At 34.3% G+C, this 26,974-nt stretch overlaps 5 protein-coding genes and 1 long non-coding RNA gene across 9 annotated transcripts; 4 read left to right on the top strand and 2 right to left on the bottom strand.

Annotated features, from left to right (window-relative positions):
* Positions 1-637: 637 nt before the first annotated feature.
* Positions 638-1,874, top strand: LOC110633280 (pathogen-associated molecular patterns-induced protein A70). Its single transcript, XM_021781798.2, has one exon. It carries the CDS (start codon positions 754-756, stop codon positions 1,681-1,683), a length of 930 nt encoding a protein of 309 aa, XP_021637490.2. The 5' UTR covers positions 638-753; the 3' UTR covers positions 1,684-1,874.
* A 2,757-nt stretch (positions 1,875-4,631) lies between these two features.
* Positions 4,632-8,354, top strand: LOC110633284 (uncharacterized). 4 transcript variants are annotated; one of them, XR_009141358.1, is made up of 6 exons: positions 4,659-5,089; positions 5,175-5,404; positions 5,490-6,074; positions 6,180-6,311; positions 7,512-7,669; positions 7,988-8,354. It is a non-coding gene; the product is annotated as an uncharacterized LOC110633284 (long non-coding RNA). The 4 variants fall into 4 exon arrangements; XR_002490779.2 differs by having other exon boundaries at positions 4,632-5,089; positions 6,180-7,669; XR_009141357.1 differs by having other exon boundaries at positions 4,657-5,089; positions 5,490-6,311.
* Positions 8,355-10,584: 2,230 nt separating this feature from the next.
* LOC110633326 (NDR1/HIN1-like protein 2) lies at positions 10,585-11,866 on the top strand. Its single transcript, XM_021781887.2, has one exon. It carries the CDS (start codon positions 10,864-10,866, stop codon positions 11,674-11,676), a length of 813 nt encoding a protein of 270 aa, XP_021637579.1. The 5' UTR covers positions 10,585-10,863; the 3' UTR covers positions 11,677-11,866.
* A 4,519-nt stretch (positions 11,867-16,385) lies between these two features.
* LOC110633321 (probable leucine-rich repeat receptor-like protein kinase At1g68400) lies at positions 16,386-18,968 on the top strand. Its single transcript, XM_021781873.2, has 3 exons — positions 16,386-17,787; positions 17,887-18,606; positions 18,716-18,968. Exons 1-2 carry the CDS (start codon positions 16,506-16,508, stop codon positions 18,570-18,572), a joined length of 1,968 nt encoding a protein of 655 aa, XP_021637565.2. The 5' UTR covers positions 16,386-16,505; the 3' UTR covers positions 18,573-18,606; positions 18,716-18,968.
* Positions 18,969-19,952: 984 nt separating this feature from the next.
* LOC110633316 (LOB domain-containing protein 11) lies at positions 19,953-22,194 on the bottom strand. Its single transcript, XM_021781865.2, has 2 exons — positions 21,408-22,194; positions 19,953-20,328 (listed from the first exon to the last, which is right to left on the bottom strand). Exons 1-2 carry the CDS (start codon positions 22,058-22,060, stop codon positions 20,223-20,225), a joined length of 759 nt encoding a protein of 252 aa, XP_021637557.2. The 5' UTR covers positions 22,061-22,194; the 3' UTR covers positions 19,953-20,222.
* A 2,320-nt stretch (positions 22,195-24,514) lies between these two features.
* Positions 24,515-26,532, bottom strand: LOC110633287 (acyl-lipid (9-3)-desaturase). The gene has a single exon (XM_021781806.2). It carries the CDS (start codon positions 26,297-26,299, stop codon positions 24,956-24,958), a length of 1,344 nt encoding a protein of 447 aa, XP_021637498.2. The 5' UTR covers positions 26,300-26,532; the 3' UTR covers positions 24,515-24,955.
* Between the last annotated feature and the right edge of the window lie 442 nt (positions 26,533-26,974).

Raw genomic sequence — 26,974 nt, 5'->3', positions numbered from 1 at the left:
TATCCTAGGTCCACCTCTTTGCGAGGCATTGGCAAATTTGCAGATGTGAGGCGACGTAGGGCTGAAGTCGACGCGTAGTTGAGGCGCAAACTAGAGAGAGGCCAAGAGAAAAAGGCAAGAATGCTTGTGTTTTATATAATATTAACAAAACAACAGCCTGTTACTATTGAGAAATAATAGAATTTTTTTTAATTAATTATTTTTTAAAATTCAAATTAAATCAAAGTAAATTATTTAATAAATCAAACTAAATTCTAAGTTAATAATTAAATAGTAATGGATTTAAATCAAAATTTTCATACATGATTGCATAAATTCTCGGTGATAAGTCTTTATTGTGAAGTTGAGTTAAATTGGGAATGTGAATTGGGGTGGGTTTATTCGCATATTCCTGATGACCCAAAAAGAAGCAACCTGCCCTTCAGCTTCAGGTTCAGGGCTGGAAGACAAGGCATCGATGTTATCGCCAAGAATCTAAAGGTTTATGGTGGCAACGTCGTCGTTTTTCTTCGTGAGTATTGCATGCTTTTATTGACTGTTCCCACAGCCCCGTATCTACCCATATCCACTTCCTCTGTTTTGTCCATTTCTCACAGACCTGTTACCCCTTGATATCCTATTTTAAAAAAATTTCAAAAACAAAAAAAATCCATAAAATTTGGCCTCTACTATAAGCCCCCGAGCACTTCAGTACAACCTCCTTACCCATCTCCATTTCTTATCCTCGCTTTCTACCTTCTCTGGCCAAAAGCCATGTTTGAAGAATCCGTATCTTCCATACCCTCCTCTGTCTGGGCATCCATGAATAGTTGGTTCACCCCATCTGTTCTCTTTCTCTTCCTCAATCTCATGATAGGCACCATTGCCATCACCTCAAGGTTAGCCACCCTGAAACCCACCCAACACCAAGAGGACAAACAACCACAACACGACGGGCATCAACTTGTTAGATCTCCATCCGTGCTTCAAAGGTTCAAATCTATCAACTTCTACAGTTATAGATCTTCTGAACCCACTACCGTAACCTATGAAAAAACTCAGCAATTTGACTCCCATTTCACTCTCCAACAATCTCCTCACGATGAGTACCACCAAAATCAACCTTTTATCTGTAGATCTCCTTCTATTCTTCAACGTCTAAAGTCTGTCAACCTCTATAATTACTTCTCTCAGGAACCCAGTACCAATAATTTGCCCAGAACTCAAGAAACGCACACTCATTTCACTCCACAGCCAGTTTATCAACTGGAACAAGAACAGCTCCAAGAACAAGAAGAAGGAGTGGAAACAGAACAAGAAGAGGAAGATACTGAGGAAATCCAAGATCAAGAACAGACCCTTGACGAGATATACAGCAAGCTACAGAGCAATAATAAAGTGAACAGGTCCAAATCGGACACAAAGCCAACCTCTGGCGAGGTTCCCACAAAGCTTCCAAAGAAAATGAAAAAATCTGCTAGCGCAAAGTCTGCTTTTGCTCATTTCAAAGAAGAAGACATTGTGGAATCTCGTCGGCCGGCGACTGTGAGACAAAGCAAGACTAAAGCGACAGAGGAGGATGATGCGGAAGTGGATGCCAAGGCTGATGATTTCATCAACAGATTTAAGCAGCAATTGAAGTTGCAGAGGATTGATTCCATTATGAGGTACAAGGAGATGACCAGTAGAACAAGTGGAAATTAACTAATCAAAGGTGGGTTTTAGATTTCTGGGTTGGATTTTATTTTTGTTAATTTGTTTGAAATTTTAGGTTTCATTGAATGTGGATCCACTTAAACAATTTCACTGCTTTGTTGCCTGTGCTGGGCTTGCTCTGCTCAGCTCTGCTATTGCTAATACTCATTAAAATCACTAAAAATTCATCTTATTAGTTACTAATCTCTTTTAACTTTAGAGGCTTCTGTAGCATTAATAAGATAATGAAAAGGAAAGAAAAGAAAAGAGAAGAGGTGACTCTGACAATTAAAGTATATAAGGACAATTTAGTCCTTCTAATTTTATAATTTAATTTTATGAAATATACATTGAATGAGGGTAAATTGGGGAAAACGTAGATGGGTAGATGAGATGAAAGGTGGGTGCTTGGCTGTGTTTGGTCGGAAGGCACGTGGGAGATTTTATTGCTTTAACTAACACATTCTGGACTGTCTTCCATATGAGATGTAACTCTAATTACAATTTTTTTTTTTTTAAGGAACTATGAAAAATATAAACATTGATCCTAATTATGCTCCTAATATAAAGTGTAAGTCTTAATAATAAAATTATTAATTTGGATTTTTTTAATTTTTTTAATATTTTATACAAAAAATATAATATAAAGTCTTAACATGTTTTAGCATAAGCTTTTTCTGAATGGGTTATAATTAAATGAACAATAAAATAATTGCACATAATTGATAGTTCATACTTCAATTAATTTTTTTTTTATTTTTTTAATTCATTAATATTCTTAAAATAATTAAAGAAAAAATCTGAAGTGCTTCTGTGGCTTACCAAATTGAGCTTAAGTCAGAGATATCTGAATATTGTGGAACAAGACAACTCTTTATGATGGTGGGTCTTTGTGTTTTTTCCATACGTGGAACCAAGACAATTTTCCAGTTTTGCAAAACCTCCTCATGGAGGTTCCCACGGTTCCCAAGCTTCCTTGGATAAGCAATGAAAACAAGAAAGCTTCTCACATAGAAGCTTCATCGTTGGGATGTGTTGGCTAACCAGCAAAGCGATCATCTGAAATGGTTCTAGATGCACGAGGTAGGCCAGCGAGGGACCAGTGGCTGTCACTTGCCTCGCCATAGTCAGGTGCGACAGCATCAAGGCCAAGCATTGGCCAGCAGATGCAGAGCCAGCATCCACAATCTCCACATCAGTGTCTGCATGAGTGACCATGTCAGTGGATGCTGAAATAGAAACACCCCATTAAGACAAATTCAGATAAGTAAATAATCGGGCTCCAAATCTTTCTGGTTAAGTAGATAATATCCGTATTAGATGGTTTTATGTATTAAGCACTATTTAGACTCATTTATATAAATAATTAATTAAAAATAAAATATATTTTTATAATAATATTTATAAAATTTTTATAAAATATATTTTAAAAAATAGAATTTAAATATTTTATAAAATTATAAAATATTTAAAATATAAATTATTAATAATTTTTTTTATAAATTATTAATAAGAATATATAAATCTAAATAAGTTTAGGTATTATTTAGATAATAATAATAAAATTTAGGTAATTTATGATGAATTTTAATTAAATTCAGTATTGATTTAAGTATTACAAATATTAATGACGTTTGAGTTTCAAGTATAGTGATTTTTACAAATATTTTATCCATTACCATCCTTAGCGATGGTTTGCATCACTAATATTTAATTTTGAGGGTTGTATGTGAAGGGATGGTACGGTGAAGGAAGAGTGAGCAATCGAAAGCATGGTTTTCATAGTTGGCTTGGTTTAGAAACTGATGAAGATAGAGGATTAAGAGTTTAAAATTGAATCAATGTTAAACAAAGGACGAATCAAATTATTACATAAAATTTTTTATAATAATGTTATCCATTTGATGCAAATCACCATATTCAATATAAATGTTAACAAATCATGTTTTACATTGTATTTAATTAAAAAAATAAATATAACACAATTATATATTTAAATTATATTTAAAATAAGTCATTATAACATAATAACGGTTTAAAAATTAAAGAACAAAAAGGTTGAGCACTTAGAATTGCATTTTTTAATCTTTTGAAAGAAAGGGTTTAACAAAACAAAGACATTTTAATTAAATTGGCTTAATGGAAAAATAATAAAAACTCGCTCAATCTATTAAACCCGCAACAAGTTGAATGGGTATCTGGCTAAACCGCCAGTTTTTCTTGATTTTGGTGATGTGTGAGCTTTGAGGATGAAACAAACTGTTTGATGAATCAATTCATAATTTTCACGATTCAATCAGTCGAGTTGGTCTGAGTTTTAAAACCATGATCAAGAGGGAGGGCCAATGCCGTTGGCTTGCCAAGAACGGATGCAGAATTGAATATGAAGGTACCAAAATTTAAATAGTGATATATTATTTTAATGCATAAAAATTATAAATTATAAATTTATTAAATAATAATTACAGTTGTTTTTAAATAAATCATATATTTTATTAATTTTAAAGAAAAAACTTAATAAATAAGGTCTATATTACACGGTTAGCAAACTATTTCATATACCTAATATGATAACTAAAATGTTAAACGAAAAAATCTAATACAAAATAAATAGTAAATTTTTAACTTTATAGGCATAAAATAAATAGAGGCAAATTTTTATGTCGTATAAATTAAATTTTTTGGCATCAATATTTAATATATTTTTATAATTGATAGTAAAATTATTATTCTCAAATATTAAATTAAGTAAAATTATTATTCTCAAATTTAAAGAAAAAATTTAGAGATATTAATAAAATTAGTCACTAAAATTAAATTTTTTTATTAACTTAAATAAATATGAAATTGTTAAACCTTTATATGAAGAAGAAGAATCAGAAGAAGAGAGTAAGAAGAGGCCAAGACGGGTTTAACTATGGGCTTCTGATGTTGGACCTCTCATCTTTGGGTAATGGTAAGGTCTCTGCTACGCATTAAGTCCAACACGGCCCATTCCGAATGGAGAATACGACGACATGTCGGATTTCGGATTGCAATTTGCAGCGTGCAAAGTGTAAAACGTCGTAAAATCAGAACAAAGAAGAAATAGAAAATCTGCATAACGACACTGAAGAAACAACAATCGTTGAAACAAATAAAAGCATCAGCCAGAAAGGAGCGAAGAGAGTGAAGGAGAGACTTTTTAGAGAGAGGGCGCAAAAGAAAGAGAATTACTTTTGTAGCGAAAGAAAAGAGCAAGCAAAACAAAGAGAGAATGGGTTGGATGGTAAATAAACATGTAGAGATAGGAAGAAGAAAGAGAAGCCGCATTTGGGGTGGAGCATTTCTGTGTTGGGTTTTGCTCATGTTGCCACACCCAAGATCCCTCTCCCTAGCCAGCACCATCTTTTCGCTGACATGCGCAATTTTCTTGGTATTTACTCTCTCTATCAGTCTCTGCAATTTCTATGTTATTATCTACTGGTTTATCTTTATCATCTCTGTTCTGATAATTCCAGCATTTTGCTATCTGGGTGACTGAGTAAGAGGCTTTAATCCTCATAAATTTAATTCACTCCTGGACTTGTCATTTCGGTTGAAAACGACTTGTCATCTCCGTTTGATGGTATCTATTTCGTTATATGACCGAAGTTCCCAACACTTTGAATGTGATCACCAATTTTCCCTTTCTGGTTGTGGGTGTTGTGGGTTTTGTCCTCTGTCTTCAAGGATGCCTTTTTACTATAAGGTAGTTTCATGTTTTCTTGTGCTGTTCGTGATAAGTCTTTTGAGTTTACTTTTGTTGTTTCACGATTGTTATTTTTTTTGCGTAGCTTGCGAGGAGAGGTTTGGGGTTGGCTGCTTTTCTATGGATGAATCGTAGGTGTCGCTTTGGGTTCTGCTTACTATCATCTAAATCCAGACGACAGTAGAGTCATGTGGGACACCTTGCCGGTTAGCATTGCTATTCTGTTGTATAATTATCGTAGTTTTTATGTTTTGCTTTTTTTGGTTTGCAAGGAATGTAGCAAAGCGAAACAATAGCATACAAATGTTCTTTAACGTTTGTAGTTTGTTTTCCTGTATTTGAAACTGGAATTTGTGCTACCTACTTAGACCATACTTAATTCCACAATTTTGGCCCACTGGATCCAGGCTTTTTTTTTTTTTCTTAATATATTCTTAAGATTCAAAACAAAATGTAGGATTATGGTTTCTTTTGCAGATCACTATTTTCTCCTTTTCTATGGGTGATGCTTTTGTTTTCAAATTCTTAATGTGCATTGCTATATGCTGATGATGATAGCATATTATTCACTTTTCTCTAGTTTTGTTGTGGAAAGAGTAGGACAACAGGTTGGATTAAGTTGTTTGTTTGGGCTGCTATTTGTTGTTCCACTTTACACGGCCTATGCAAGGTTGGTTTTTAATTCCTAAATTTGAGATGTAAATCCTCTGGTTCATTGATTGGTGCTCCTGTATCATGCATGGTCTAAAGTTTTGTGCTGGGAATGTGTTGCTAGTTGGTTGCAGAATATTTAATGATCTTCGGTTGTGCATGATGTTCCAATTGATTCCATGCATAGCCATACCAGGCATGACATTTCTCTACCTGCCAAAATATATGCACTCAGTGTATTGGCTTTGGGCGGCAGGTATTCCATGCCTTATCAGCTCTTTTATCATCATCATTATTTTTATTATTAATTTCAGTCAGTAAAGAATAAAAAAAATTCAACTCTTCATGCGTTTATAGTATTAAAAATATCTCTAACTTATGACTTATTGTTCAAAATAATTACAAAAGCAAAGTTCAATAGATCAGTAATCAATCAATGCAAACAATATTGATGTTAAAAGAACATGTACCAAGATCTAGGAGAAGTGTGGCAAATGATCTTTTGCTTTATGGATGTACATCCAATGAAAGAGCTGTGGCAGTCTTTTGCAATGATACTGTCATTGCAACTAAGACCACTTGTCCGGCAACAACATAAAATGGATGAATACTTCAGAAGAGAAAAAGGCAAAATGCTTTGTTGGAAAGTTATAAATTTTGAGTTTTAAATGAGATTATGCGTAACTTTGTGAGGAAAATTTTGTCCAGGCTTCCTTAAGTTTTGAAGGAAACCCTTTTTCTTGCCCTTGAGTTGTTTCCGATTATCCTCTTGTCTGATCGTCTCAAAATTGCAGAGGAGACAGGGGAAGAAAGATTCTAGGTCCTCTTCTTTTGTTGTTTTCATTGCTTTACATATATGATTCATGACCTTGCAACCTGAATTCTGAGAAAGGAACTTAAGCACATATGTCAATTGGCAATTCAGCCCCAAAATAAGATGCTTGAATCCTTCTTTTAAGCTGAAACATAATATGCAGAGGTGCTTTCTAGTTTAGCACTTTTATTGTTAAAAAAATTTTTTGGCAGGAGATTTGTCAGTTTTTCTAGGGATGGTAATGTATATAAATACCTGGCTAGTTTTTTACTGCTCGGAATGCTTAGTGTTTTCTATCAAGCCTTTAGTTGGATGCACCGCAAGGATGCTTCTGACTTGATTGAAATTTGATATATATCACTTAATGCAGCACATGAAGACTGGGCATCAATATGACCTTTTAATTATTGTGATCAGATGTGACTGGATGAAGTCTTGAGATATAAACCATCGTTATGTGAAATAGTTGTACAAGAAGTTTGAAACATTGAATTGAAGTGCCTGTTTTCTGATCAATTTTCTTTCTTACATTGCCTCTTTATCTGGTTTGGCATTACTGTGTAGAAGATTTTGGTATAGATGATGGTTTATTTTGTTGTTCATTCACCACCTGTCTCTAAGTTTTCACACCATATGGTTCAGGCGTTTGTCTTGTAGCCAAGTTTGAAGCTGCTGTCGATGGGAAAATATACAGTGCAAATCTTTACTTTATCAGTGGGCACTCCATGGAACACTTATGCTCAGCAGTGATTCCTGTTTTGTTTGTTATTATGCTCGTGTAGAAACATTAGAATTCAGAGGTATGTGTCATTCATTATTCACTGAATAATATAATGTTAAGTGAACCAGGGAAAGTGAAGAGGAAAATGCAAAGAAAAATCCCAAAGGGATCTTTTTGAAAGAGTCTCATTCATGGAAAAGATAAGGTCATTTTTTGTGTTTTTAGGATGGTTATGGTGAAAAATATGACCCACTAGAGTTTGTCTTGTTTTCAATTAATTTGAAAGGGGTCCATCCTCCTTTGTTTTTCCCTCTGGCTACCTTTTTTTAAAAGCTATTTGGAAGCATTAGGAAAATGTTAAAATGCAGACTTACCTGTTAACTTTGACTAATAACAGATTAAGTGACTTGAAAGAGCGTCCTTGAAGACAATATAGAGACAAAGAAGACATTTCTAAGTGCTGCAGCCAGCAGTTATCCTAGAAATCACAATAGGAGGAGGCAGGGAATGATCTGTTACTGCTTCTGAAAAACTGGATAAATCATGTTCTACCATTTTTTATTATATTCATTCTTTTGAAATGTGGTGTTAACCACAAATGAAATTTTCTTGTATTTGCTTTAGGCTGTGAAACATCCAATAACAATGCTCGAGGGTGATGAGTCGTAGTGGCCTGAAATTATGGATTTTCAAATTTTTTCCTAATGGCAAGCAGTATAACTGTAAGCATCTGAATATAGTGGATATTTTAACTATTCTTTACATATTCACATCGGGCATCCCCCATTGCTTACCAGGCAAACGTGCTCATGCCACCACATGCGGCTTGTTTCTTTTTTGGCCAAAGTTCTTTTGGCCCTGTTTCTAGCATACTAACATGCATGTGCATGTGATAAAGCTGCTGTGTCATGGTTGGATATGATTGTGCTCCAATCAATAGAGCCCGTAAAGATAAATGCAAGGCACATGTATTCATCTCTGTAGAAATCCAATCTAGTCTGAAATGTCAACCTTACGTTTGTTCTCAGCAAATAGTTCCTTTTTTTTTTTAATTATATATATATATATATATATATATATATATATATGAGCACTGCAATGAAGCAAAATCTTGTCTTCTTTTTCTTATGTGGTCACTGGTAAATCCAAGAGGTTCTTGAGTAGAAGTTTTCTACATTGAATTTGCTTGTCTGAACTGCATCTGAATTGGTGGACCGGATCTGCATTGCTTTGTCCCTTTCATTGATGGTGACAAAAATCTTGAACTCTAGTACAGGGGAATGGACTAGGGGCCCTAATAGATGTGCGCATCCTAACAAATATTTGAATGAATTGATCTGCAAAATCAGATGGAAGGTCCAGGGAGTAGATTGCCATAGCAATTTGAAGGCAAGAGAAAGACAAGAAAGTAGAGGATTATATCTCCTGACACCACCTGTCAATATAACCAGTTGTAGTACAACACCTGTGGGTGGCAGACAGATTCTTCGCTAATGGCCATTCGCCAGGAACCTTTCGGTAGGTTAGTTTAGTCATTATGGAAGAGGCTTTTGCATCACTAGAAAATTTCACCTCTTGTAAAATGAGGTCTAGTTTGGCATTCCACTACAATGGATGACCTGAACTTTAATTTTGTGGGTCTCCATCACCTTGATCCTCTGCGTGCTACAATAATGGCTGCTAGGAGCAATGCTCCACAAAAATTTAACATGCACGAGTGAGTCCTGAAACTGAAAAAGAATTGTAATTCTGACAATTACCTGATAGTTAGAGAGTTGATGAATGTGGTTTGTTCCCAACGGTTGGGTTTCTTAATTATAGGATTTCAACTAATTTTGTCTACTCCGTGATGATTAATATAGTTGGTAGTTGATGGGGCAGGACAGTGCGTTCTTGAAATTATTAAAAATGAAATTTAAATTTAATAACTTAAATTGATTTTAAAATGTCAATAATTTTAAATAAAAAACTCATAAAAATTATACCTTCCATTTATTTTATAAAAAATATGTTTTTAAAAAATATTTTTCATATTTTTTAGAGTTTAAACACTAAATGATACTTTTATTTATATAAAATAAATACATATCATTAATTATAAATAAATATCAAAAAATATTTTCATTCATAAATTATTTTTCATATAATAAAAAAAATAATATTTTATTTCTTTATATAGTTATAATCATATGATATAAAGTATGAATGTACTATATATTTAAAAAATTACTTTTTTTAAAATGTTGACTTCAAAAATCAAATTGAAAATTATAGATTTACTTTTAAATTTGCAAGTGCATTAAATGTGAGTAAATTATTGTATAAACTTTTGGGATAAACTGGGGACCTGTTAAACAGTAGAACAAGAATGGTGAAGAAATTACATGTTAGTGTCGGTGGCCTCCTAAGAACAATAAATAGCATCATTAAATCTTTGATGACATAATTTTCAAACTAAAAACGACCAAAGCACTCATTATTGGCTTGGCATTTAAGCTAAGCTAAAGCTATTTGCAGCTAATGACTGATTACGTAAACTGGTTAATTTTGCTTAATAAAGCAGCATAGCAATTGCTATGGACTTTTTGAAACAACCGCCAACACAGACTCATCCCCGTCGGTGGCTTTTCTCTTCTACTTTCATTGGGTGGGGTGGGGGGGTACATCCCTACCTACCACATTTAAAAGTTGCCTTCCAATACCCACCATCTTCACTCTCCTTTCTTCTTTCTCTTTATTCTTCTTCTACCTGTGATTCTTGCCTTCACCATTGAAAATTCTCCTTATAAGGCTATGGTTTTTGTCCCCCTGATAAATGATGACGTTATGCTTTAGAAATTAATGAGATTTGGTTTAATAATATAAATTTAATAATGGAAAAGCTTGGGAATCAAAGATGATAAGAACCATCTCATCAGCAATACTTAACCCAAAAATCGTGGACCCCACATCGCATGTGAAGCACGAAACTCAAGCTAAAAGACTCGCACGTGTGTTAAGATGTCCCATTAAGATCGGAGGAGAAAAGATGGAAACTTGGCCTCAAAGTTTGAAATTTACAGCCACCCACGACCACCTATTCCAACTTCAATTCCTCCGAAACTTTGGTCTGCTGTAAGCATCTCCTCCTCCTCGTCGGTGGACTGTAACTTTCCTCTCCTTCACTCTGTCTTTCCCTCCCCTTTACATTTCGTACCTCAGTCTCAACACTCACTTCGCATTTCAATTCTTGATTTATTGTCTTGCCTCTTCTTTCCTAGTTTCTTGCCCATAATGTCTGATAAAGTCTTCCCTTCCTCAAAACCAGCTGCCAACGGCACTGCCGCTAATACCACTGCCGCCGCCGCCATCAATCCAACTGCTCCTGCTAACAAATCTCATCTCTATAACCCCACATCCAGCTTCCCTTACCGCTCACAGCCTCACAACCGCCGCCGCCGTACCCGTAGTGGCGGGAGCATTTGCTGCCGTTGCTGCTTCTGGAGCCTCCTTATTCTTCTATTTCTTATCCTCCTCGCTGCAATTGCTGGAGCTGCTTTTTACATCATGTACCACCCCCACCGACCTGCCTTCTCCATCCCTTCTCTTCGTATCCACCGCCTGAACCTCACTACCTCCGCTGACTCCGCCACCTCCCACCTCTCCACCCTTCTCAATCTCACCATCATCTCGAAAAACCCCAACTCCCACTTCACCTTTTTCTATGACTCCTTCACTATATCTTCATTCTCGAATGATGTGTTTCTCGGGAATGGGACATTACCTGCCTACAGCTTGAGCAAGAAGAACGAGACTAGTTTTCGAAACGTAGTGATTTCAGGGTCGAATGATCTGGACACCGATTCGGTGAACGCATTGAGATCGGATCTGAAAAAGAAGAGCGGTGGCGTGACATTGAAGATTCAGTTGGACACTAAAGCGAAAGTACAGATGGGTGGACTAAAGACAAAGAAGGTGGGTATTAGGGTTACGTGTGAAGGAATTAAAGGGACTGTACCGAAAGGCAAGTCTCCGACGGTGGCCGTAACTACGTCGTCCAAATGCGAGGTTGATCTGAGAATCAAGATCTGGAAGTTTACTTTCTGATCTACTAATTACTGTATTTTTTTTATTATTTTTTGGAGCTTGTAAACTTTTGAGATTATGGATTGGAAAAGGAAACTGATAATTTGTTAGTAGATTAAGTGAAGGCAAGAAGAAGAAGAAGGAGAAGAAGAAGAGTGTTGAAATCAAGAAATTTTCAATTTTTGATAAGGATTGCTGGCATGTTTTTCTATTTTTTGCAATTCTTGGGATAATCATAATCATAATATTTTTGTTTCTTTTCACCCAATTATTAGATAAAAATTGATTAGTTAGATATAAATACATTCAAATAATAATTTTATAATAATTGGTTTGGCGATAAAATATTCTGATCATTCTTTAGTTCTTGATGATAAACAGTTTGTATCTCCAGACCAAAACGTAGTCAATTTCTCAATGTGTTGTGAGGTTGAAGTTCTGCTTAATGAGTGTGCTTTTCTCGCTAGGCTGGCCAAGGAGATGTGAAGTTGAGGTGTATGACGTGAGTGTAGCACAACATATGTGAGCATGAGTGGGAAATGATGCTAGACTGATTCAAGGTGTCGTCACTGGATTAGTCCAAAATCATGGGTCCACCCCAGTTAAATACCTCTCTTTCTCTTTCATTTGAGTGCGCTGTCACGTCACAAATCTCCACCGTCCTTTCTCTTTGACTTGCAGCCTATGTTTCCTGCAACAAGTTCTTCAACATTGGACAAGTGTTGATGGAATTATTTTAGACGTGATCAAAGAAATTACGAGGAGCTGGGGTTCTTGTCAAACAATTGGGCTAACGTCGGGCTGAAACCGGGCCGAAAACGTGGCCTGCTTGGTTCTGTTAGACGGGCAGTTGAAATTCTGTCAGAATTTGACAGTTATCGAGAGCTGTGATTGAGAGGGCTCAGTTCTAATGAGCGCCAATGCATTGTCCGAGTATGATTGCCTCTAAAACTAGTAACTCAGGAGATTTAGAGTATGTTTGGGGAGGGGGGAAAAAGTAAGAGGAAAAAGAAAATGTGATGATAAAATAAATTTATTTTTTTATTTAAATTGAGTAGAAAATAAAATAAAGAAAAAATAAAAGTATTTTATTTTTTTTCTCTTTAAAATAAAGAGAAAGTAGAAAAAAAATATTTAAAATTATAAAAATATCTCTATACTTAATAATTTTTTCTTAATTTAAAAATAAAATTATAATTTTATTATTCATAAAATAACTTTTTTTTAAATATTTTCGTCTCACGATTCAAATAACAAAAAAAAAAAATAATTTTTATTTTCATTCCTTATTTTACTATTTTTATTTTCTTTTTCTCTTTTATTTTCCTTTCACCTTTCTCAAACATAGCCTTAATTTGAGCTCCCACCGTCACGCGGCACACATCAACAAGATTCTTGTGCCGTGGATCAGTTCTGACTTCGTTAAATGTGGTGCACTTGTCTCGTGGATGGTGTAATTTTAATTTGCAATAGGTAGATTTTTAGCTCTATTTGATATTGAATTTTAAAATATGAAATTATTTTTTTAAATAAAAATATTATTTTAAATATTATTAAAAAAAATAATTTTAAAAAATTTATTTTTTTATTTTAATACTTTTATAATTAAAATTAATTAAATTTATTTTTTAATATTTTTTAATAAATATATTTAAAAAAATAATATTTTTAATAATAATTTCAATAATAATACTAAACAAACCCTTTACCTGTCGGTGATAAGGGTTAACCTAGGCTTTTTTGGATGGCTTTATTTGGCTAGAACTTCCACAGGCTCATACATTCTCGCCAAGGTGTAATGGGCCTGCTATCACATTCCTCTATCCAAAACACACACACACACACTCTCTCTCTCTCTCTCTATCTCTCTCTCTCTCTCTCTAATTATTATTTAATAATATATTTAAATAAAATCAATTATTTAATTATATATTTTGAAAAAATATTATTTAATTTTTTTTATATTTGTTAAATTATTTAATTTATTATCAAATTACTATTTAATCTCTTTATTTTAATAAAATTAATTAGTTAATTCTTATATTTTAAAAAATAATACTATTTAATTTCTTTATTTTAGTAAAATTAATTAATTAGTTATGCATTTAAAAACATAATATTTTAAAAAATATATTCTTAAATGAAAATAAAAATTTTGATGTGTTTTCATTTAATTTTATAAGTATTATTTTTATATTTTCTCTATTGTAAAATAATTTTTTTAAATTATTACCTTAATTAATTAGAGAATTAGGGACATTGATTAATCTTTTTGTATTGACAGGTTGTAATATTTTATATCAAAAGATAAAAAATAGATAGAGAATAAAAGGAGAAGGATGGGGATGCAAGGGGCACGAGAGAGAGAAAATAAGGCAGAGTGAAACAGAAATAAGCAGGAGAGTGTTAGGGCAATTGGGATGTAGAAATAACCGGATGAACGAAAGAGTTAATAAAATCAAATTATAATAAATAATTAATGTGTTTTTAAAAATATAGATATCAACTAATTAGTTTCACTAAAATAGAGATTAAATAGTAATTTTACTAGTATTAAAATTCATTGACTAATGGAAAAAATTGATAAAGGCACTAAACAGTTTACCAACTTTAAAATATATAGAATAAATAGTATATTTTTTAAAATAAATAGACTAAATAGTTAATTTTATAAAAATATAGAGACTGAATAGTAATTTCCCCTTTCTTCTAACCAAGTTGAGAAGGGAAATTATAAAAAAATATTTTGTGATTTCACTCATTTTTTATTTCAAGGTTTATTATTCGTTTTGTGGCAAAGTGTTATACAGAGGTTTTACATTGTTAGCAAAATATGATTTTCCATCTTTTTCCATCAAAAATTGCTGATATGAAATAGAAAACTGCTGACATAAAAAAAAAAATTGACATGAAATATAAAACAATAGAAAAATTACAAAATAGTATCCCATGATTTCACCCATTTGTTACTTCAAGATTTGATGTTTATTTTATCACAAAATGATATTCTGCGATAGCACTCTATTAGCAAATAAAAGCATCTTGTTTGACGTCATTAATTTTCATTGATGTTCATTAAAATATATTTTTAACTATTTTTTAAATAAAAAAGGAAAAATAGTTCATACGCTGTCAAGATATTTCATGTAAGAAAGAGATAATAAAATTATGAATCTTTGAGAGAAGTCATCAATAAGAGCAAGGAAAGAACAAGTGCAAGGTTATAGAGTCTTAAAAACAAAAACTTTTGTAGAAGTAAATTTTTTTTGAAATACTCTGTTTTATTTTGATTTTCTAAAAAAAAAAAAAAAAAAAAAAGAATATGATGTTATATCCTTAACCCTCATTTTCATAGCACCATCTACTAAAAAATTGCTCATATTATTCGATCACCATACAAACATATAGACATGCATTTCAACAAGTAGACTTGATATTACAAGGCACACATTGATTGTAAATCTATCCCAACTCAAGTCAATCTCATATGCTCATATATAAAAATAATAGAAGAAACTATCATATTTGACACATATAGGATTGTAGTGATTCTGAAGGTAAAGGTATATTGTAAACTTGGGAGATCTTTAAAACTAATCAAGTGGATGGTGATTTAACTTGATGAACAATTGCAGTAAAGGTGTGTTTATGATTTTTTTTTTTTAATTTTCATTAAATTATTAAAAAATTAAAGAGAGATTGAAAGGGTAATTTGGGTTAAGCGTGTTGACATCTTATCTTGTCGTGTGTTTTGGTTCGGGGAAAGTCTTCTCAGTATCTGCAGCTGTGTGGGTGATTATGAATTAGAAAAAGTTGATAAGGACTTCAACGTGGAAAATTTCAATGCTTTTCTATTAGCCTTTACCTGCCTCACCTATGGTTGTCCAACTCACTTTTCTAATCTAAAATTTATGAAAGAACTGTAAAATCCTATCGTAAAATTGAATCGTAAAATGGTAAGATTTTATTATTTACTTAAAAATACTTTTTTAAAAAATATAATCATATTTATATAGATACATAAAAAATTTTTTATGAACATTTAAGTAAAAGACGTTATAAAAAAAGATTTCTAATATATTTTTAATCTTTATATTCAAATTATTTTAATTTTAAGTGAGATATTTTTCCACTAAGTGAGATATCAATATGAGAGTAATTAAAATTATACACACACATGTATACATATATTTCATATTTGAAAGTATAAGTCTAAGTTTTCAACTCTGAAAATATATAAATACAAATGATAAAAATATTTGATAAATAATATATAAAAATTAAATCACATTTATGATAATTGAAATATAATAAAAGTTGTTCAAAACATAATATAAAAATTACAATATATACATAGTAATCGGTAGTAATAAAAATAATACTTCTATATTACTATATTTAAAAGTAAAAAAAATCTAGAAATGATATTAAAATAAATAAATGATAATAATTTAAACGAATTAAAAAGAAATATTTTAAATTATAAAATTTTTAAATATATAAAACCATAAATTCATAAAATTGTATTATTTTTAATTTCTTTTTACTATTTAAATTTATCTCAATTTTATTTAATTTTAATTTTAATTTTACATAAATTTTAGTAATTTTACACCATAAAATTATGCGAGTTAACTCGTGCTTTTAAACCCTCATCATCAGCATTGACAATGGTAACAAAATCTATTTTCGCTGTGTTTGGTTTTAAAGCCACGCCTACCCTAACTTAATGCTGGCAAGGCTCCTCTCAACGGCTAGGCTATTTATAGCCTAATTCCCACTTCACTCTGCTGCAACCTCTTTTTCAACTTTTCTTGTGTCTTTTCTTTCCCGAGAAAGTGCAGCCCAAAATGTTGGCTCAGGAAATTTCAATTTCTTGCTTCTTTCTCTTCTCCGTCTTCTGCTTGTTCGTTTCGGGGCCTGTTTCGTCTTCCAACAGTGATTTCTCTGCTTTGCTATCGTTCAAGGAGTCCTTATTACAGCCTTCTCAAGTGCTTTCCTCTTGGGTTAACTCCAGCAGCCCTTGCTTGGACTCCTGGATTGGCGTCACCTGCAACCCCAGAACCCAGAGAGTTACCCGACTCGTCCTCGACAATCTCAACCTCACTGCCTCTATTCACCCACTCGCTCAACTAACTCAGCTCCGACTCCTTAGCCTCAAGAACAACCGTCTCTCCTCTTCTTCCAACCTCAACCTCTCTTCATGGCCAAGCCTCAAGCACCTCTACCTCTCTTTCAACCGACTCTCTGGAAAATTCCCTTCTGGGGTATCATGTCTCCGGCGTCTTCACCGCCTCGACCTCTCTCACAATTACTTTTCTGGTGATATTCCGATTGATGAACTTGCTTGGTTACCGCACTTGCTGACAATTCGACTTGAGGCCAACTCCTTCGCTGGGACTATCGACTTTGTTAACCCATTATCTTCTTCCATTTTAGAATTTAATGTATCGAATAACCATCTCTCCGGCAAAATTCCTGCATGGCTAACCCGTTTCCCCGCTAGTTCGTTCTCTGGTAATGATCATCTATGCGGTGAACCGTTGAGGAGCGAATGCTCTAATCAAACTGTGCGGAGCCAGCCTGTACAATCAGGCAGTTCTGTAACGGAGAAGAAAAGGAGTAAATGGGTGGTGTTTATGATCGTGGGTATCGACACGGCGGCGATTGTGGCGGCGATCGCAACCATAACGTGCTGTTGTTATTATAGGAGAATAAGAAATAGTGGGAACCATGGAGAAGTTATCGAGAGGAAAGATGGGTTACATCCCCAAATTGGAGGCTATTACTACGGCGGCGCTGGTGGGCGCAGAGAGGGGGAGGAGATGGTAGTGTTTGAAGGGTGCAAGAGTTTTAATGGCGTGGATGATCTGTTGAAATCCTCAGCTGAGTTGTTAGGGAAGGGTTCCATTGGGGCCACTTACAAGGTAGAGATGAACGGAGGAGATGTGTTGGTGGTGAAGAGGGTAAAAGAAAGAAGGCGGAAGAGGGAGGTTTCTGGATGGCTGAGAGTGATAGGTGGGTTGAGGCATGGTAACATTGCAAGCCTGAGAGCATATTATAATTCCAAGGATGAGATGCTTTTGGTCTATGACTATCTACCAAATGGAAGCCTACAATCTCTCTTGCATGGTTTGTATTTCAAAATCATCCCCAAAATTTTTAATTAATCACTGAAAATATAACCCTCAGTGGTTTTAATGTCTTTCTTGGAATTTTAATTGATAATAGGGAACAGAGGACCAGGGAGGACTCCATTGGACTGGGCCACACGGCTAAAAATAGCTTCAGGTTCTGCAAAAGGCCTTGCCTTCTTGCATGGATACAATAAGGCAAAGCTCTTCCATGGGAACCTCACATCTTCGAATATCTTAGTTGATCAGTTTGGCAATGCCTGCATTTCTGAGATTTGCCTCCGCCAACTCTTGCACTCACCCTCTCCTTTATCAAACAATTCCTACAAAGCCCCTGAACTAATGCCTAACAACAATAACAGTGTCGGGCATGGAAATGGAAAGTTCACTCAGAAATGTGATGTTTATAGCTTTGGGGTGATTTTGCTAGAGATTCTGACGGGGAAAATGCCAAATTGTGAGGGAGAAAAAAGTTTAGTGAGGTGGGTTCAGAGAGTTTGGCGAGAAGAGTGGACTTGGGAGGTGTTTGATTTTGAGTTGTATAGGTGCAAGGAGATGGAAGAAGAAATGATGGCTCTTATGCAAGTAGCTTTACTTTGCTTGGCTCCATTGCCCAGAGACCGTCCAAAGATGAGCATGGTGCATAGGATGATTGAAGATATTAGGACTAAGGGTGCAAGACAAGGTGGCATTGGCAGCCCAAATTCCATTCTCAATGATCTTTCATCTGATTCATCTCCTTCTGTATCAGAAAACACCATTAACTTTATTAGTAGCAGTTGATTGAAAAATGGAACAGAGCTGGTTAACTTCATTTGTAAGTATACATGTAATATTGTTTAATTGATATTAAAATTCTTGTTTTCTAGTTCTAATTTCTTGCATGTTCAACCACTAAAGCTTTATTTATTATTATTTTTTTTAAGGTTCTTGTAGAGAACTGTTCTTGGAATATCTAAAACTGGCGCTGTTCAGTTGTTGTAGAGGCAGAAGATAGGTTGCAGCACCACCCAGCAAGAAAAATCTGACGTCCTGCCATAGCGAGGCTCATATGTTTATTTGCTTGGTGATCTAGAGACAGGATTTAGGTTTTAATATTTTTATCATTTCTAGTTCATGATCTAAGATGCTAATAAATTGCCAATTATCAGTAATTAAAAAGCTTGCCACTTGTCCCCATCTGAATTGTATTATTGTTCTTTTTGTGCAATTCACATACTATCAACTGCCCAAAACACCAAATGGGTTGTAGTAGTTGGTTCTGAACACAGATCTGAATGAGCTGTACAGGGCCATGAACATAGGACAAAACTAGAAGCTGACGTGAGAACAACTTGAGCCAATTGAATTGTGAATCTAATACTGCAGTGCTGGAAAAAGAGGATATGGTCAAGAGGTGCCAGTTTTTCCTTACAGGTAATCTAAATGGGCTGGCATTGGGGTCCAGTGCCACCCAAGGATAGTGCCCATAAGTTTAGGGGTTGGTCCACTAAAATCCTTGGCACGGTTAGCATTTGTTTTCAAGGACTATGAGATTGATTAAGCATAAATGGTTCTATCAACGACTCCGCAACCATTGAATGCAACTTAATTTCTAATATTTACCAAAATCCCTCTTCACTCTTCACCAACCATTCTTTCAAAATTCAAATCATCCAATAACTAATCCTGACAATAATAATCTACAAAATAACCAATTAGTTTTATCAAAACAATCATCTGTTACTGCTCATCAGTCGGAAACTACCTTGTTCTGTATATAAATATTAAGCTAACAGGGCCGTAATTGTGTCTTGAGGAGCAGGGAAGAATATGTACATGTTCAAAAGATGAATTCAGTTCCATTCTCAAGGTCTATTCATAAGATAATAATAAATAAATAAATAAAAATAATCTGCAGCCTGTGATTGAAAAAGCATAATGCAGCAACGTGGAAAGGGCTAAAACCTAAAAGCATGATGAACACAAGGCATCAACCTGTTTTGAAGGTATTATGAAAACAGTCAATGAAAAAGAGGTGGCTTCAAAATTCTGTACTACACTAAGAGAATGCAAATTCCTATTGTCAGATTGACGAGTTTAAATTTTTCTACAACTTAATCAAGAAATGATAACAAAAGTTAATTTTCCCAGTTATATGTATACCTCCCTTGAATTCTCAACTTTCAAATCTCACGTGAATTTCTTGCAGGATGTAGGTGAATCAGGATTCAGACATGCAGAATTTTCTTCCAACATGTTTGTAAGCTACAATAACATAGCTAAAAGGCAGATGTTCAGAAACAACAAAACAGAATGTTTTAACAGAAAACCGTGTAATATAAACCTATTATATGTTGCAAACAGGATTTCCCCTGTATGCCCATTTCTCTTTTCTAATCTACACAGCAAACAAGATTGTTACAGTGCTATTTCAAAATTTTTCACTATTATCTATGTCTCTTTACCATTCTTGAAACTAAAATACGAAATATCCTTTAGATTGTGCGCCTGCCCATGATGGATTGGTTTGTGTTCTTCTTTAATTATCAACTTGTCACTGCAAAGAAAACATAATTGGCAATATCCATGAAAGCAAATAAGAATAAAAGAATACTCATATTTGTTAGAGGTCAGTCATCCTCTTTTCCAACAGTGGAAATCTCAAATTAATACTTTCCTAATTCCTGAAGATTTGATAATTCAATTTTGCCTATTCAAAGTAACACTGATGGCATACGTTATGAAAGCTCCATAACAAGTTACCTCAACACAAATAACTTGCTAGACAATATGAGTACTTATGCTTATAAGCTAAAAGCCAGTGAAGCATTTTGAGGCTAAAACATAAAAAATGGTTACAGAATAATCAGTCTTGGCTCAATGAACATTGCTGGTCACATAGTTATTAAACTGAAATACTTGCATTATAAAGTCATAATGTTTATTGTAGCATCATTTTTTATTGGATAATGCAACCAGAAAATAAATAACAATTAGAATATTACCCCCTACTGTGCATATGATTACCTCACTCAACTCTATCCGTGTCAATTTTATAGCCAAGTAATAACTTGATTAAGAAACCATGGGGTTTCACAGGGAACACTAGGTAACAGTCCCCAAAGCTATTTTCTCTACAGTAATCTAAAAAATTGAGATCCTTCTTTTAGGGTAATTTACAATGACTATGCAATATATTCATTAAAAACCATAATGATAAGGAGGGTATAAGAACGACAGTAGAAACTGGAAAAGGTGAAACAAAAAGTAATTTCTTTTTTTTTTAATTTAAAATAATTATAACTTCGATAATATCATTGTAACTTTATTTTTTTTTTTCAAATTTTATATAGTAATGATTGCATTTGCTTGTAATGAATGAATATCTCAACCTCGAGAAAATTCAGGGAATATCATAATACACAGCATATGCCATAGCATTTTAAACAAAATAATCATGCTTTACAAGACATAAAAATTCACTTCATTTTCTTGGCACAACACACAAAAACACAGTTATGCAAACTTACTTTTTTATGGGATTTTCAAATTTTCAACGTTAGTATTAGCATAATTTAATTTAAATTTATCTTCTATCAATTATTTGAAAAACAACTACAAACAAAGAATACGAACCTGCATTGTCCAACAATGTAACCTCCCACATCGAACTCACCAAGTAAAGGTTTAATGTCTTCACTTCTATCCATTGCAAACAGTGGCTTACCAGATGATGCTGGTTGACTATCATTTCCATCCAAACAGGATGGTGCTAATTTCTCCATGTCAATCTTTACAATAGTGCCATCCGTCTGGTAATTCTCGTTAACAAAGCTGGATTCTTCCTGTTGTTGTTGACCACACAAAATAGACTGAAGCGTCGAAGTTGTAATGCCATACATATTCAATGGCGAGACCTGCAAACGATAAGAAGCTAGTCGCTGATAAAATGCAATCAGCTGGCGAGCACGGCTAAGCTGGAGCTGATAAATTTCAATTTGGTCTTCCAAACGAGTGATAATTCGGTAACAACCACCAGCGGGGTCCCTAGCACGAGCATTAGCTTGATAGATCATAGACTTGACGGCGTTCTTCTTCTCATCGAAAGTATGCAGTTTCTTAAGAGTTTTCAAGATGTTGCTTACGCCAAACAGTTTGTGGGCATTAAGAAAATCAGAGGAGTGATTGGAAGGAAAATGGGGAGCGAGAGGACAATCGGCTGCACATCTTTTACGTAAGTATTTACATGCAGCACAAGCCTGAGATCCAGCAGAAGCACTGGCGGTCATGATAATTTATCGGCGTTTTTGCCCATATATTAGATAGAATATTTCGGCGGTGTATGGAGAGAAACCAGGACTGAGAGCATAAAAACAGGGAACCTAGAAGTTAAACCGTACGGTTACATGGGATGATTATGGGATTAATGGGGCAGCGACGTGTTTTTGTACCGTTATTTTTTTTTAAATTAAGAATTTATCATCTTTTATGGTTTAATTTGTTTGAAAAATGGGAAATTTTGATTTTTTTAGGGTTTAAGGTTGCATTTCGTTTGGATTTAAATTTAAAATTTAGATTTCAAATATTTCATTTAAAATTTAGAATTTAAAATTTATAAATCTAAAAATTTATTATCATGTGCTCTATACAAATTTATTTAAGTATGGAAATGTTACCCAAGTTAATCTATACGATATTCTCTTTGTTTTACAGTCTAGACATGCAGGGAAAAAAAAAATTACAAATGTGGCATTGAAATGGTTTAATTTCTTGATAATTGATAAGGCTAATTTAATTAAGAAAAATAAGAGTTTGTTAGATTGGAAATATGCAGTTCCATGCAGGGAGAACTACAGGCCTTGGTTCATGGTCTTGATTTGGCTTGTGGTTGCGGATTTCAAAATTGGAGATGGATTCGCAAGCTTCTTTGTGTTAAGTTTCCTGTAGTGATTCTCTTAATCTTTAATTTTCTAATTTGATTTTCCAATGCCAGGTCAGATTTTTTAATCCCTAAATTGAGTTGTAATCCTAATGATCTAACCTAATTAATCACAATTTCAGCCATTTCTCCACGGAATTTCAAATTTTAAATAAAATTAAATGATTCAGATCTCAAAAAATTCTTTACATCTTAGAAAAAGGTCAGAATCAATCTTATTCTTTTATTATCGTAATTGATCTCAACATTGATGGGTTACATAATTTTCTTATTTTATTAGCACATTAGGAATTAATTTTAGATGCAATGTGAACATTTTAATTAATATAATTTGTTCACTATAATAATCATTTCAATATGACACCAGAAGGAAATTTTCTGTTTAAGATTATCTATGGACATAGCCATATTTTCCCGATTCATCTAGACCTAGACATCGGCCTGTTCTTGTATGGTTTCAGGTTAGAATTATCGGTTCAATCAGCCTTATGGTTTGAACTAGTTTCAGTATGAAATGGTTTCATATGATTTTGGTTCGATTCTAATTTATTTCACAATTTAACTCGATTATAATAAAAAAATTACAAGGATTTAATATTTAAAAAAAAAAATTGTGAATCGGGCCGATTCTGGTTCAAGTTTAAGGAGGACTGGATCCGGCTCCTATATACCCCAATTCTGAACCGGTTTACAAACCAAAACTATTGACTTGATCTAAGCCCAACCCAGTTCACGGTTTAAACCGGCCCTTCACCGTGTGTAGATTCATATGTATATTTATATTATCCAGAAACGGCTTTGAGAAGATGAACTGGACCAGCGAAGTTTCCTTTTTATCGCTCTTCCGGATCAGTGGCTTTCCTTTAAGAAAAGGACACAACCCACCTCCATAGGTGGGCTACGCTATGCCATGCAATTTCCAATTTACAGAACTTGACAAGGACAATGCAAGGAATGCCACCCCGTGAAATTCTTAATCATGGGCTTGCAAGTCCAGAAGAATCCATCAACAAAACCTTGGAATCGCTCCTGGAGGCTGGAGATTCCTTGTTTTACCATTTCTTTTAAAAATAATAATAATAAAAAAAAAAAGAAATTTCTCAAGAGTTGAGAATGATTCCAAAAGCCATCTCAGAGCTTTTCAAACACAGCTGTTTCAAATCTAGAGAGAAGCAAGTGTCCAATGGAAAACAGTAGCAGGCGGTCACACTACCATTCACACAACTGTGCGTTTCTGGGTCCTCTGAATTTCAGTGCTCCATATTAGTTAACTTATCGAAAAAAAAAAAAACACCATCATATCATCGACAGAACAAAGCATGTGATTCAACATGACATCCATCCATATGTTGAAAAGGAAAAGAGTGGAGAGGGCTCCACTCTGTACTACAGCAGCAACACACATTCACATCTTTGGCTAAAAAATTATGACAGGACCACTAGATGAGAAATTCTAATCCTTTCTAAAGCTGATATAATCTTCATTATGCAAATTAAAATTACAGCAATGCAGAGTCCTGCTGCTAATCTGTAAACTAAACAGCCTGGTTTTGTGATGCTGAATTTCAATGAAAAAGTTGACTGAGAACATGTTTCATAATAGTCTTTCGCATAGTTGCTGGAGGGATAAATTACAGGCTAACACAAAATGGTTTCAGAATTTAAAAGGACCATTCCACGCCCTATTACTGTAAAAACATCAATTGTATATTGTAGTGAAAGGAAAAATCAATTGCATAATAAAGCAGGAAATGAGAATATTAAGTTAGAAAGGAAATTTCATCAGCCAAGAAAGAATGGCTCATCTTCAAAGCTTACTTTTACATTGGCTTTGAGATAAAAATCAAATCCAAAACAAGCAACACATAAGGAAATCCAAAGCCCAACACTGAACTATCAAAAGAAAGCAGTAAATGGAAATATGCTAGTACACATTCCGCTAAATCCCTTTGCATACTTGAGCGCAAACAAGGGGAGAGAACTACATCAGCCTGTCGGTAACCAGCATGAATGATGAACGATCTTTAAACTAATCCAAAAACTACATGAACCAACTTATGAATAAAATAAAAATTGAAGCCTCCAAGAAGTAACAGATAATTATTCTTCCACTGAAATCAAAGATAACCTCCCTCAGACATCAATCAAATCAAGTTATAAACACCTAAATCACGGCAGGATGTTGAATAGGCATAAATAACTGAGGTGCTGCAGCAACCTCGGAAAGCTTCACAGGATCCCCATCTCATCCATGAGTATTAACAGCTTCCCAAACTAAATTCTTTGGAACTGGATTTGCAAGATCCCTAGCCTGCAAGGCTGCAGCCCTAAGAGTCCGAATTGTCATGAGATTAGCATTCCAGAATGATGCACTATCATAAGGCAAATTATGCTTCTTGCATAGCTCCTTAACAAACGGTGAGATTTTTCTAAGATGGCATCGAGGCAAACGGGGGAACAGATGGTGCTCAATCTGAAACTGCAATCCACCATGAAACCAATCCATCCAGGAAGAGCAATTTATATTGAGAGTGCCCTTTGTTTGCTCCTCAAACCAATCATTCCCATTAGGTGGACCAACATAAACATTGGATGAGAAATGATTCAAACAGAACTGAACATGCTGAATAGAAGTGACTATGAAACTGGCAAGAACAAACATCACTCTCTCTCCCCAATTGGGCAAGCAAGAAACAAGTAAAGGATACCAAATCCAAAACACAAGTACTCCCAAAATCTCTTGACCCCTATTGACAACCCTTCTCTTAGATAACAAGAGCAAGAAAGACTGTGCAAACAAATTAATCCTGGCAAAACACATAACAGGATAAAAAGTCCAATGCTGATAACTAACCAAGAACCTAGCAACGGAATCGAAATTCATCTTTCTTTCATAAAAATAAGACATAATTGAACTGAAAAATTTCGAAGATACCGCGAAGAAAGGCATGTGCTGCAGATCTGGATCGAAATCAAGACTGTTACAAGCAATGTGATGGGCGTTGTGGTTCCATTTCCACCACCCAATACTGATCCCTGCAAGGCAATTGCCAGTTAAGATCTGCACAGCACGATTGAATTCAGGGCTTGTCATGACCTGATAATGCCCAGAATCATGTCCAATCCACCCACTCTGTATCCACAAAAACCCTATTAAACCACCACAAAACAGATGCACCCATGTGCTATTGGAGTATAAAATCCCATAAACACTCAAAGCAAACAGCACTGCCATGAAGCATAGAGAAATAAACGTAATATGCCCTTTCTTTTCAAAAAGACCCATTTTTGAGAACTCAGCAACCAATTTTCGATAATCTTTCGATACCTCAGAAACAGAGTAGTCTTTAAGATGATACCCAGTAAAGAATTTGTCGAGATACTTCCAAACAGTACCAGGATGATAAGCAACGAAGGCGTCTGTAGCATCTTGGCCAGCGAGTAGAAGCAATGGATGCTCACCTCCAGGGTGGACCATGGACCAGTCAGTTACATTATAGATCTTGCCCTGTATCGAGATCCATAGATCCCCATGCTTATTGTGCTTGTGAAGCTCTTCTTTTGAAATGTACTTCTTTGGCTCAGCCATGGCAGCAGGAATGAGCTAAACAGAAGATCTGTCAAAAAGCTGGCTTTCACTCTCTCCTTCTCTGTTCCTTTCACAACTCAGAAAGGGGAGAGATATTTTTGAGAAGAGGGGCTAATTGGCTCCAGCATGAGAAAGGCCATATATTATTATATAGCTGTATCTGTGTACAGTTTCTTGTCTTGCGGGAAGGAGATCCAGTGGAAATGGTATATGTATTGTCTTGTACCAAAGTATGGGTGGGATTGAACAAGCTCCACATGATTTGTGTAAACAACAAAGCCAACCAATAGGAAATAAGATAGGGATGCAATAGAGAGAGGGAGATGACAGAGATAAGTTAGATGCCATTATTTTTACTGTTTTTAGTCCCTTGAAACTGCTTGTTTTGCATTTCCTGCCTGTTGTAATTCTGTGTTTACAGTTACATACCCTTTTTAAAGGATGTTCTTGACAATAATAATAATAATAATAATAATAATAATAATAATAATAATAATAATAATAGGCAATGTAATACCCCCAACAAAAAACAAAATATCAGTCCTAAGTTACCCTCCTTGCCAATTAAGTTATAATGATTTGTTTCCTTTTTTTTTTATTGAATTGTTTCTTTTTAAAATTTAAATTTAAAATTATTATTTATGTGATTCAAATTTTAAAAATATCTCTAATTTA

This window comes from Hevea brasiliensis, chromosome 11 (genome assembly GCF_030052815.1).
Source record: "Hevea brasiliensis isolate MT/VB/25A 57/8 chromosome 11, ASM3005281v1, whole genome shotgun sequence".
NCBI classification, from domain to species: domain Eukaryota; kingdom Viridiplantae; phylum Streptophyta; class Magnoliopsida; order Malpighiales; family Euphorbiaceae; genus Hevea; species Hevea brasiliensis.
Note: the sequence above shows the minus strand (reverse complement) of the source record. Positions and strands in the feature narration are given on the sequence as shown.

Excerpts from the sequence above, each read along its gene's own strand:
- LOC110633280 (XM_021781798.2), top strand. The coding sequence starts at position 754 with ATGTTTGAAGAATCCGTATCTTCCATACCCTCCTCTGTCTGGGCATCC.
- LOC110633326 (XM_021781887.2), top strand. The coding sequence starts at position 10,864 with ATGTCTGATAAAGTCTTCCCTTCCTCAAAACCAGCTGCCAACGGCACT.
- LOC110633321 (XM_021781873.2), top strand. The coding sequence starts at position 16,506 with ATGTTGGCTCAGGAAATTTCAATTTCTTGCTTCTTTCTCTTCTCCGTC. Across the intron at positions 17,788-17,886 it reads CCTACAATCTCTCTTGCATG|GGAACAGAGGACCAGGGAGG; the intron begins GTTTGTATTTCA and ends AATTGATAATAG.
- LOC110633316 (XM_021781865.2), bottom strand. The coding sequence starts at position 22,060 with ATGACCGCCAGTGCTTCTGCTGGATCTCAGGCTTGTGCTGCATGTAAA. Across the intron at positions 20,329-21,407 it reads TACATTGTTGGACAATGCAG|TGACAAGTTGATAATTAAAG; the intron begins GTTCGTATTCTT and ends TTTTCTTTGCAG.
- LOC110633287 (XM_021781806.2), bottom strand. The coding sequence starts at position 26,299 with ATGGCTGAGCCAAAGAAGTACATTTCAAAAGAAGAGCTTCACAAGCAC.